This window comes from Anoplopoma fimbria, chromosome 22, assembly GCF_027596085.1.
Source record: "Anoplopoma fimbria isolate UVic2021 breed Golden Eagle Sablefish chromosome 22, Afim_UVic_2022, whole genome shotgun sequence".
In the NCBI taxonomy this organism is placed as follows: Eukaryota; Metazoa; Chordata; class Actinopteri; order Perciformes; family Anoplopomatidae; genus Anoplopoma; species Anoplopoma fimbria.
Genome location: NC_072470.1, coordinates 4,488,750 through 4,501,634, shown reverse-complemented (window position 1 = coordinate 4,501,634; position 12,885 = coordinate 4,488,750). Strand labels below are relative to the sequence as shown.

Sequence of the window (12,885 nt, the reverse complement as noted above, 5' to 3'; positions counted from 1 at the left end):
AGTAGTGAGAATCTCTACGGGTTTGGAGGAAACTGGGTGTGCATCTCTGACAGCAGTTACACTGAGAGGTTTGAAAAAGTGAAACACCCTGCTTGAAAGAGGACCAGCGTGACAAAGAACCAAAGTGGATTAAAAGACAAACCAAAACAACACTAAACTTAAACTTATTTTTTAACTCACTCAACTTTTAAACTGGTTTCTGTTTCAGTATAAGTTTAAATAGCTAAAGATGGATATTTTATTTCCAGTGTGAACGAAAGACTTTGTCTTGATGTAGCGTTGAAGATCTACAATGTCTCTTTTCAGTCAGTTGCCGTCTCTAACATGTACAATTATAAAACACTGACACTGGCAGAGGCAGGCATGTATGTGCACGAACATCTACACACACGGTGTTGTGAGAGAGCCGTCAGGTATCTCTCAGCAGGATGTGACATTCACCTTCACAGTTGTCATATCACCGTGACGACGGCCAGTCTGCATGCCAGCAGTGGGTGACTGGGTTTGACTGACAGATGACTGGTTTGTCTTAAAGACTTGTGTGTGTGAGACACCGGAGACACTGCAAAAACATCCTCGTTTAGACATTTGCACAGATTTTAGGGCAATACTCTTTAGAGATCTGCCTTCTACTAACTTCTTCCAAACTCCAGAAAAAAATAAAAAACAAAATTTGACCAATTTACAGGTGTTACAAAGAAATATGTTTAAGCTGCAAATGGGCCATTGAGGTCTTTGCAGCAGAGCATGAGAGGGAAATAGCTACACCCTATCAAGGGATGATATGACATCCCATCAGTGAAAAAGGTGTCATGGTTGGTGTATCAATGACTGGCACAAGGAAAACTGTCACGGTTTTATATTTGCCATGTCTGTCTCTGAGTCCGTCCATCCGCCAGTGTCCAGCTGTCACAATTTGAGGTAACATGACGTGACTGTATCAGTGTCTGTCTCAACGATTGCTTTCAGGGTGATGTCATCCATCCGTCTGTCTGTCTGTCATCTGAGTGACTGTCATAAAATAAATATGTGTGTCCGTATATTTGACTGACAACAAGCTGGCTCCACGTCTGATTCATTATGACTCTTTTTGCTTTTCAAGAGAGGAAATTTCAGATCAAGCTACAGAATGAGCCACATTTACTCGCTATGGGATGCTGGAATTAGTTAGTGACGGTAATGTGCAAAGAAATCTTGCAATGCGTCAACAAATGCAAGAAAGAAGAAGGGGAAAAGCTAACAAACTTGCACGTAAACATTGCAAGATTTTATATATTAAAATAGGGGAATACATTCAACCTCAAGGATACACACAATGTAATAATTAATAATAATTAAGCCTTTATTAGTCCCACAATGGGGAAATTATTTCTCTGCATTTAACCCATCCCGGAGGAGCAGTGGGCTGCAATGAAGCGCCCGGGTGTTTCTTTGTTTATAAGAAAATTCCACCAGGAAACTTTAAACTCAACCACTTTGCTGCTCCTCTCAAAAGGGGCCAAGTTAGCTTCTTTGCATATGTGCAACAAAATAATATATACTGCCAAAAAAGAGGACCAACAGGATCACGTCAGGGTAAATCGCAGGCCTGCATGTCTGCCTCTGTGCGTCTGGCTGTCTCCTGACTGGTGGGCTGGTTTCCTGTGCATCTGTCCATCCATCTGTCTTTCACTCATGAGGATCAGTAGCTGTCATAAAAGTGCATCTGCCTGCTGTCTACCTAGATGTTGGTCTGTCATCTCTGTCTCTTCTGAGAGATCTGATGTAAGCACTGTACTTCAATCTAAATGCAAAAGAGGCACAATAGCAGGGACACTTCTAGAACACGCATGTAGAAAAAGACAACGAAGGAGAAAGAGCTAAAAGACAGACAAAGAGAAAGCCATATGGGGACATGTAGACAGACAGTAGGAGAAATGAGGCATTAAGGGATGAGGACTGGCTCAGCAGGGTTTCCAGGGCTGGGATTTGAACCTGCTGCTATAGCTCAGCATGCTGTCAGCAAGAGGTCTAACTACAAGCATTATGTGCTCATGGAAGACACACACAGGGTGGATTTAAAATACCTGACTGCTCTCTATTTCTGCAGAATTGTGTAGGCCACTTTTAGCGTACAAAGCTCTCCTTAAACCCTGATGTACTAGGTTTGAGACCAAGATAAACAGCATAAAAAATGATTTATACACGCATGTGGAAAATTTACGAGTGAGGGGCTGGGAAGTTGCAATACTGACATAAAAAATAAATTATAATGTTGTTTAACATTGAAAAAATGAACTGTGTAGAGTGAATATTTTGTCAGACTTCAACTTAAGTTACTTGTTATTCAGTTGTTTGTACAAGAAGACCCCCTTTTTAAGTGTTCACCTCACTCTGGAAACTTGCTCTGCAGCACCCACAAGAAAAACATGAATATGTCAAATATATACAGACAAACAAACAAACAAAAAGTTGCAACTTCTCACCTACTGAACTAACCCACGTGCATTGTTTCCCAGTCGTAGCTCTATGGAGCTCACATGATGTTACCAACCGAGGTCCCTAATAGTTTTGGTATACCCAAATTGCAGCCTGCTCATAAAATGTTCCACACACAAATTGCTTGCTCCATGACTCATTTTATACCATATAGGTGCCAAACACACAGGATGCAACAGTGTTGACATGGAAACACAATAAACAGAAAAACAGACTGATGTCTGCGGACCGAGTGGAAAAGCAGTTGTATTTAAGTCATTCTGTCTGCGCTAAAGAGTGAGGAGGTGACGTTTTAGAAGGTCAACCTGCATATTTTTTCCATTCAATTATTTGCAAAATAAGACAAATTTTGCTAATGTTTTTGCATGATATATCAAATTAGAATTCACTGTATGTTAGTGCCTTTTTGAAGTGGACAGATGTTTTATAAATAGTAAAGAAAGTTGATAAAGGAAACCCCAAGGCCTCCCAGAACTACTCACCAACCAATGCTGTTTAGCTGCTCTCCGGCTCTACTCGATTTTTACTTCAGTCCTTAATCTCTCCTTCTTTTTTCTTTCCACTGCATTCAAACTTCAGCAACATATAAAAAAAATAACTTAAATCGCTTTGAACTTTTGGCAAATCTTTGCAAAAGTCTGTTCGTCTCTGCTTCCCTCTGCCTCTCTGAGCCCGTCTCTCTATCTCCGTCTCTGTCTCTATCCAGCTATTCCAGACATGTTTCAGGGCTCAGCCCCAGCCAAATATGGGAGGAGGGCAGTAAACAAGGAAGACAGGCTGTGCTGTCACTGGGCCCGCTGCCTTACTGTACACCACACACACACACTGGAACACACACACGCTTATCCTCCTGCGGCAACACACTATGTTTAGTGGTTATTCTCATTTTGCAGAACTCAAGGGATCATTATATTCATAGAACACATTTAAGAAGTAATTTACTTTCATGCTGGTACTTTTTATGACTTTTGGTCCAATTAAAAACATCGACTTAATACACTAAAGATGCTGCATGAAGCCCTCGTAGCCATAAAGCTTCAAAAATTCTGCAAATTGAATCAACAATTTTCAGATGTAAAACAGTACACATGTCCCTTTTAAAAAGCAGATTTTCTCGTATCATTAAAATCACGCTATAGCTGCTCAGTGGCCCAAACGGTGGCCTTCTGACTGGTTTGACCTCCGGGTCGACAGCTGCCACCACACTACAGGGCTATTAGTAGAGCAAAGGCAAGCCGACAAACACAAGGTGCACTGAACAAACACTCTTAACATACCACATAAAAAAACCTGCAAAAGACTCATATAAACAGTTACAGGCATGCACAGACGCCTATGCACGCCCATATAGTGCAGAAATACTCTATTACACAAACACAAACAGCTGGACTAAAACCTTTAAACACACACACTTCACACGGCCGCCATCAACAACCGCCTAAGTGCAAACACTCGTCACAAATACCTTCCGTTACAGAAAGCTAAGGACGCCTCTCCTCACGTTCACCATGAGCGAGAGCATCCGTATGAAATGCACACACACTCTAAGCTGCCTAATCCTGCAGACGCTTTAAAGACACCCATCTTTCGTTGAGTCCTCTCGAGTGGATTTCCAAGGTCGCTGGACTCTTTTAAAAATGGCGTCAGGATGAGTTAGCCGAGCCCCACATGCATTCAGACATCAACGCCTGAGGATGAAACATTCGTTTTACACCCGGACAAATAAGCAAGTCTGGATTCTCCAAATGATTCCCGATGAGTGATAAGTGTCCTGCAGCGTGTAAAAATAGGCCATTCTGTCCTGTCAGTGTTATTCGTGTGCTACAGTGTGTGTGTGTGTGTGTGGTCAACATTTAATGTGTGTCCTGCTAGTGCTCTTTTGTCTAATCGCAGACAGCATATTAAAACTGAAAATCTTTTTTTTTACTTTTAATCAAATGCTCTAAGAGCTTTTGAATCAACTCTCCTGTAATTTTCTTAAATCTCTTTTACAGCTTCCTCCGAACATTGAGATTCTCGCGTCCAAGTGTAAGAGCGAAAGGCTGCAATCAGTGAAATGAATAAACTGGCCGAGAGGTTTTTTTCTGCTGAGTGCTGAGAACACCGCCACCCATTCAATTAGGATCAAAATTGCAATCCTGGCGATTCCCACTGACCTTCTTGCAACACAGCAATTACCGCAATGGTTCTCTGGGGACGTTCATAAAAATGAAATGGGTCTTTGTGAAGCTGTGGGAAAGAAAAAAAAATTCCCTTGTGTAAAAGTGGCTGCAGCACCACAATGGCTGCCAAGTCCTGACTCAACTGAGAGCATCCTTATGTTCTTTGGATTAACAGTTATGTTAAGTGGAATGGTACTTTTCTTAAAACGCTAAGAATATTTCTAGTTTATTTCAGATATTTACAACAAAGAGTGAGTCTCTGCTGTTTGTCATATTTGTGGTATTCCATGCACTGATTTGTCTATGGCTGACTGAATGGGTAGAAGGGGGCTCATGATACAGGCCGACCGAGTTTCAAATTCCTGATGGGAAAGCTGGGAGTGGATGGAAGTGGGTTTGGGCACTTGTGGGACTTGGGTTTGGTGGTGTCTCAGGTTACAACCCCCCTGAGAAGTGGGCCGCCACCGGCAGGGCGACTGACGCCCCCCTATTTCTGCAGCGGCTATTTAAAGGACTAATTGACAGACCGGGGTTTAGGAGGGTGGGGGGCTTAGAGGAGGAGAGGCTGGTTGAGGAGCAGAACGACAGACGGATCTTCTCTTCAGTAGAGTGCAGAGTGCATCAAAGCCAGAGATCTTGAGCTGTGGCGCTGACTGAGGAGTATGATTTATGTGCACTGAATTTGAAGTGTGTCTCTGAAGCTCATATGTGAAGCAGTGAATCTGAACAAAGTTAATATTTGTTAGTTTGTGAATTAAGATTCAGCGATAATGCTGATGTTATTTTTTACAATAATCAGTGTGTAAAATAAGAAAATCTACCAAAGCAACAATACCGGATGAAGAATCTTGTTAGTCTGAATGTCTCTATTATCAACTGTGGATGAGTGGAGACAAGACTAATCAGACTAATCTATCAAACTGTGTGTGTGTGTGTGTGTGTGTGTGTGTGTGTGTGTGTGTGTGTGTGTGTGTGTGTGTGTGTGTGTGTGTGTGTGTGTGTGTGTGTGTGTGTGTTGTGATGACATACCTTGCTCGCCATCCACAGTGTCCTCGCAGTGCTGGCTGAAGCTCTCGTACGAGTCCCAGCGGATCAGAGGGTCCTGGGTGTTGTAGTCCACAGAGACGCTTGGCCCGTTCTCTAGGTGGCCCAGGCCTGAGGAACACATGGCATGATGGGTAACAGAGTCCTCACGTCAAACGCAAAATAAAGAAACGCAACTATCTATGAGTTGGGAATCAAATCCTTCCAAAAAAGTGATCGCTTCAAAAGGAAAAAACGGTTATTGTCACTGTTTTTTAATATGATAATGATCGCCAATATATTAGCTTTGATAACGTATGTTGTTGAGTCACATTTTAAAAATCTACTTTTTCCCATTAGTCAGGAAAAATGGATTACCTTTGATTTTTTCTGGTCCATATGAGAAAACAAACTCCACCTTCCCATACTCTGGGAACCGCTCATCTGTATAGAAACACATAGTAAACAAAATGTTTTTCTACTTGTAAAACAATGTACACAAACACAATATGTGTATGTGATGTATGTAATGAAATATTATGTATTAAAACCTGGATGGAGCATTACAGTGAAACATACAACAAATACAAAAAAAACATTGAGAATCACAGATCAGATGTCAAAATTTCCTTTTCAGTTCAGCAAATTTAAAGCTCATAATTTTTTATAACAATATGTGATATATTTTGCAGTGCAAACAGTCTGCTTTTTGCTAGTTCAACTTGACTATAATTTGTTATTCTTTTGCATTTTCTTCCATCATTTGAAAATGTTATTGAATGCTGAGCAGCTTCAGTTTAAAACTGAAAACAATTAGCTTTTTTCTTTACTGTTCCGTGATTGGCAACTTGTTTTTTCTTTACAATCACATAAACAAAGATATATATATTGTAAAATCACACCCACCCAGAGAGCCGTTACCTTTGAAGGTATCATCCAGCTCATTCTTCCCAAACACCACCCCGAGGTCGTGGATGGCGCAGGTGTGGAACTGCACCCTGAACATCACGTCCCTGGTGGAGTTCCTGTACCTCTTGTGGTAACACTTCAACTACGGCGAGGAAGAGAGAAAACATCAGCACATGAATCGATGCATCAATCAGTTTCAGTGTCAGTATCATAATAGTATCTCACCAGGATGTCTCCCTTCAGAAGCAGGCCGGGCTCGATAGTGATGCAGATACTGGTGTTGCTGTCTCCTTGCACATTGCTGCAATAATAACAATAAGAACGTGTTAAAATCCCATAACTGGATTCAATAAAGGGTCAAACACAAACCACACTGAACTGGAATAAAAGTTTCCATACTATATTCCTGACGTATAGACTGGTTGCATTGCCTGGTAGATCTTCAGGAAAGGACGGCAGCCTGTGAAGGGAAACAGACACGAAGATTAAAACATTTGCACAAAAAACAGAACACTTTACCTCTTTATTCTGCAGGGGTAGAAGCTCACCTCCTTTGGACTCAAAGTTGGGTATGCCGTGCATGATGACATGATGCAGGAACAGAGGCTTGTTGTTGATCTTTATGTGTCCGGAAAGGAGGCCGTTGAAGTATCGCACATACCTGCAAAGAAAGGAAGGTAGGCATGAGGTCTCCAATTCATTTGAGTGCTGTGTTCAACATCAAGCCGTGCACAAATTCAACACCATATATTAATGATATCAGCATGTGTGGCTGCACCACATCCACGAAGTATAAACCCTCATCCTGCGTAATGCACCTTTACCGCCCGTCAGCTCCAGCAGCCCAGCCGGAGGTAAATCCCACTCTGACTATAAAACAACCTTCCTGCACTACGGGAAATGTCAGAGTGGATATGTGTGTAGAGGCCAGTCGGGGGTCCGTTGAGTTAGTGGGGTCTGGTTGTTAATGATGATAACGATGATGGTACCTAACGTGACCTTGACCGTGGGGTCGCCACATGCAGACGCTTCCCCCTTTGCTCTGCTGTCAGTGTCCAGATGGTTTAGCCTCTCTGAAATTCAATTAGACCGAGCGGGGATGCCACGAGAGGAGGCAGGGGCTTGTAATCGTGTTCTGTGTTTTATCAATGAATTATCCTTTATTAAAGGTTTTGCGTGATGCCTTTGATACTACAGAAGAATATGAATTGAATAAGGCTACAGCCAAGATTAATTAATATTGTATGAATTTCATACTAGTGGTTCTTCTTCCTTTTGTCACAGAGTGTTGCAACTTGTTCCTTGCAAACAAATAGAAATAATAATAATTGACGTTATTGACAATTAAAAGCCACCACAATGTTATTTCTTCCATTAGAATATTGAATGTAAAGCCTCTTTTTGCTTCTGTCATTAGCTAAATATCGCCCCTCCATATATACAACTTGATTTCTTATATTCGTCAAATTTCTGTTCTGGTTTTCGTGTGAGAAACTTTAAATTGCACGTAAAAACAAGTTAAATGGAGAAGGGGAAACCATAAAACAATTCAGCCCATTTGCAGCTGACCCAGTGGCTTTTCACAACCAACATGTTAATCATTTAATGATCCCAAAATGCAGCATGTAACACGTTTAATCCAAACTTTTTAACAAGCTTTTATAGCCGCAGCAGCTCATCTCCTAATCTTGATGTTAATGTCACACATTCCAGACCATAATACTCGCAGACTCCAGGGGCAGAGATAATTATATCCGAAGCAGGAAATAGCAGCGGGGCAGAGGGCAAGCCTATAGACCTGTTAGGGAATGGCTGGCTGCCTGATTCACAAGCTGAAATGAAGTGGTGTTAAGTCCCATGCTGTTTCCTGTGTTTCCTCATTTATTCCTTGCAACCTTTGTCCTGCTCATCTTTTCAAAGAAGAACTCAGATCAGGATTCCTCTCTCTGCAGGTGAAGAAGAGAGACGGTGAGGAGTCAAGCCTTTAAGCAGCTAATTGTCTATTAAGGAAGAAGCTGGCTAGTGATATGTAAGGAGCAGACTTATGAGTAAAAGAAGGATGTCACAGAAGATACTCCCCCCTAGAGGGAGCTGCATTCAAAATAAGAAATTGTTTAAATACCTTTAAACCACTCTTGATTGGTTCTGGTTTGGATTTTGTTCTATATGCATGAGAAGCCCATTATCTCTAAACACTTAATGCTAAAAGTGGAGAAGAAATTTGAGGAAAATATGCTCTAATATGCTTAGAGGACAGGAATGAACTGTCACAGAGCCCAGAAGCCTCCCCAGAGACCAGAAGAATCCCTCAGACAGGACAAGATAGACGACTTCTCTCCATGCCACGACGTTTACCCACAATTATCTCATTAAAACTAAACTGGAGATAAACTGAAGGGAAAAAATGGAGGAATTTCCTCTGTGAAATGTTTGTGAAACAACAACTGGATCAGTCAGTTTGTCTTGTTCTTTACAGTGTGCCGGCTGTAGGAAGAACTGAACTCTGAACATAAAGCGTTTGGTTGTTTCCCTCTTCACCCTTCACACATGTGAGCGTGTTCGTCTGCTGTAACATGAGCTGCAAACATTCGGAAACAGCGGGCAAGACGCTGCAGCAAAGGTCAGACTCATAAAGCTTCATGTCAGGCCAACAGGAAGTGAGGTAGCGACTGACCTTATCTGTGACGGCTGGCCCACAGGAAGTGCTTTGTCCTCGTAGAAGCGCCTCATGGCAAACCTGTCCAACGCCTGGTCAGCACTGAAGCACACACATTTAGACAGGCATTGTTATTATTTTTATATAGTAGAGAGCATTTTTCAGTATCAGCTGCACATTTTTCCCAAGTTTGATGTTTAGAGAAATCCCCCGGCCTTCATCAGTAACAAAGCAGCTTTAAATCCTCCTGGCTTCTTCCCACCTATCAACATCTGGCTGCATTAAAGAATGATGACATGTTCGGAGTGCTTCTTCTCACAGGGCCAGAATAATAAGCTTGAGTGTTTTGCAATAATAATCACATCGGTGTTTCATTCTCAAGGCTGCTGAAGTCCCAGACCTGGAGGGCTAACTGTGATTGACTGGTGCTCCTGTCCTTACAAAACCTCATGAGGAGATCCAAAGGGAAATCACACTTCTTAAATATCAGCAGTCTTAACTAATCACCTACGCTGTTCAATCTCCTCATGTAAACTACAGCCCATAACAATTAAATGAAGTATTTGCGTTGTGTTTACAGATGTGTCATGTTTGATACCTTGCGGATATGTTGCTGTAGTGCATGTACGCAGCCACCACCACCCCTGTTCGACCTCGGTTCCCCTGTGACACAAAAAACAGAGACAGCAAGACTCAGTCACATGATTTCAAGTTTTGAGACAGAGATCATTTCAAAGTAGAAATCATAAAGAAACAGAGGAAAAAAGAAATCCTCAGATGTGATGGACTAGTCAGCACGGAGCATTTTGAAAAGCTAAAAGCTGGACGCACAAATAACATGAAATAATGTCTGATCACTCAGTTTGTTTAAAGGGACTTATACCAATCTTAAAAGCAACACGTCTGCTCCAGATTAAAGCAAGAAAGCTGGATAAATGTTCCATTTCTGCTTTACCTGGACAGCGTGTGCACATTTTGTGTAATACTGTATGTTTCAACAAGACAGGAAAGGAATGTAGAACTACAAGAATTGAAAAAATACAAGACTTTGTGTTGATTTTAGAAGGTGAGCCGCATGTGCGTATCTCATTGAAGCCTTTTTTTTTTTTTTTTTTTTTTTTTTTTTACATTTAACCTATATAGTCCAAAGCCAAGAAAAAGTCCAGCACATATGCTCTGTAAATATTCAAATTGACATGTTTAAACTTGTGTTTTTGTTTGATTAAACAAAAGAAGTAAAACGTGATAATGGATTTGCTTAGCTGGTGCTGGTTGGCAGATTTGTTATCTTTGGAGTGAGCCAGGCTAGCTGTTTCTAGGCTTTATGCTAAGATAAGCTAATCATCTTCATGTTGAATGCACAAATATGAGATATCTATGGGTATCGATATCCTCGTCTAACTCAATAGGAAAGCAAATAAGTGTGTTTATAATGTTGAACTATTCCTTACAGAATATTAATTATAACTGTGTGTGTGTCCTTGACAATGAACAGATGTTTTTCTTTCACATTCTGAACGTTGTGTATTTCCTCCCTGCGTTACCTTGTTGTGCAGAACCACTACGTTGCGTGGGTCTCCATTGAGCCACGTGTCGATGGCCTTGCACATGCTGCAGATCTTGTCCAGTGCCGGTGCGTGGTGGTCCGGCCATCCGAACTCCACAACCTGAGGGGTGTTATAGAGACCAAAAGAAGGGGTTCTTATTGAAAGCTGTTCAGGAAAGTGACATTGCTCTCTTGGAGCCAAAAACACCAATCAGATATGAGTAAAACATGCTATTTGATGTGGAATTTGTTGCATCAATGGGGATGAAATAAAATATTTTTTACCTCGTTTTCTTTTCGGTTTAATTCCTCCCTCAAACAGGAAGTCACTTAATAGATTTAAATGTGTTTTTATGTGTCTGGATTAAAATAACAAAGACGATCCAGCTGCTTCGTACCTTAGGGTTCAACTTTGATAAGTCACTCCTCCACTCGCTCAGGTTGAGAATCTGAAATCAAGAAAAAGAACAAATATATCAAAGCAATACTAATAATCAAAGAAATATCAATTATATCATATCATAGAAATTTATTTCAGATGTGTGTCCTGGATTCACTTTCTCACCAGATAGTGCTCGCCATGTTTGGACCGCAGCATCGTTGCCACCTCCTTGAGGTTGGTGGTGTAGCTGTGCTCCTCGGCGCCGGCGGGGAAGCAGACAGAGATGATCCTCTCTGTGATGTAGACCAGGTCCACCTCATAGCTCTCCTCCATGGCCTGAATCACACTCTGAATCCTGGAGAGACGGAGAGGGAGCGAGAGGTGTTTATCCGAGGATTTGACCTTTTCACCCGTGTAGGACGATTTCTCTCGGAGTCCATTTGTTTAAATGTAAACTCCTGCAGATCACTCTTATATTTCTTGGAAAGGAAATTATTCACAATCCTTCGCTGCTTGTTGACGTGACCTCTGTTGATAAATGCAATCTATCTCACTGGCCAAACAGCGATCAGGTTTAGTGGGCAGTGAGCGCACAGTAAAGCCCTGCATGACAATCAGCCCTGCCTGAAGAATAACAGACAACAGAAAGGTGGAATTATCATTTACATTCCTAGAAAGGAGGAGAAATATCCAGCACAAACAATCCTTTTTGGATGTTCGTCACAAAATAAAGTCGAGTTCGGATTATAAAGGATTTACTACTCAACAAAACTTAGTTCACTTTTTGTCCAAACAATCATTAGGAGTCACAGTGAAGAAAACTGAAGAATCAAAGGAGGTTTCAAAACTGAACAGAATATGCTCAGATTCTTTCTGGTTAAACTTTTGGTTAAACTGGTGATGCTGGAGGGAAAAAAACACCTTCATCATTCCTACTGCTAAGTAAGTGTCTACATCTGCACATTTGCATTCAGTATAACACAATAGTATAAAATTGCTGTGTCTTACTGGGACTGCTTTCGCCTTATCTCCACACTCTTGCAGGACCTCGTGGATCCCTGGAGAGTGCACACACACACACACACACACACACACACACACACACACACACACACACACACACACACACACACACACACACACACACACACACACACACACACACACACACACACACACACACACACACACATATTCAGAGGGAGGGGGAGAGAAAAATGATTCATAAGCAATCCATTTCTGTTAATGACGGGGATGTTATTGAATTACAATGTGACATAACTTATTAGGGAAAAGTCAGATCACAGAGGTTAAACTGAAACTGATTTGGAGGGAAAAAAAGGTAGAGATAAAAGAAGAGAAGAGGAGGAACAAATAGAGGAAGGGGGAGAAAAAGGAGTAGTAGAGGAAGCAGAGGAAGAGTAAGTACTCAAAAAAAAGTAAAGAGAAGAGTACAGTAGAAAGAGAAAGAAAGATGATGAAGAAGAAAAAGAAGCACTGGAAAAACGTAGTATTGGAATTAAAGAGAAAAAAAGAGATACAAACAGGAAAAGAAGAAGTAAATGACAAATAGAGGATGATGAAGAAGTGAAGGAGAAATTGAAGAAGTCAAGGAGAAATCATAGATGGAAAGCCAAAGACTGAGAACGATTAAGATATTTGAAAGGAAGAAGTAAAAGAATAAGAATAAGAAAGGAAGTAGGAGGGTGAATAAGAGGAGAAGAAGAAG

The 12,885-nt window shown here is 41.3% G+C and overlaps 1 protein-coding gene across 3 annotated transcripts in view; it reads right to left on the bottom strand.

Annotated features, from left to right (window-relative positions):
- tns1a (tensin 1a) overlaps window positions 1–12,885 on the bottom strand; it is a 48,388-nt gene that overhangs the window by 20,834 nt on the left and 14,669 nt on the right. For 2 of the 3 annotated variants that reach the window (XM_054623516.1, XM_054623515.1), the window contains 12 exons: window positions 12,165–12,214; window positions 11,340–11,511; window positions 11,173–11,223; window positions 10,773–10,895; window positions 9,827–9,891; window positions 9,247–9,330; window positions 7,121–7,233; window positions 6,972–7,032; window positions 6,798–6,873; window positions 6,570–6,714; window positions 6,042–6,107; window positions 5,670–5,795 (listed from right to left, as the gene is read on the bottom strand). In XM_054623516.1, coding sequence (XP_054479491.1) covers window positions 5,670–5,795; window positions 6,042–6,107; window positions 6,570–6,714; window positions 6,798–6,873; window positions 6,972–7,032; window positions 7,121–7,233; window positions 9,247–9,330; window positions 9,827–9,891; window positions 10,773–10,895; window positions 11,173–11,223; window positions 11,340–11,489 — 1,060 coding nt within the window. In that variant the 5' untranslated portion in view covers window positions 11,490–11,511; window positions 12,165–12,214. The remainder of the gene's footprint in view (window positions 1–5,669; window positions 5,796–6,041; window positions 6,108–6,569; window positions 6,715–6,797; window positions 6,874–6,971; window positions 7,033–7,120; window positions 7,234–9,246; window positions 9,331–9,826; window positions 9,892–10,772; window positions 10,896–11,172; window positions 11,224–11,339; window positions 11,512–12,164; window positions 12,215–12,885) is intronic. The other variant, XM_054623517.1, reaches the window with a different exon arrangement.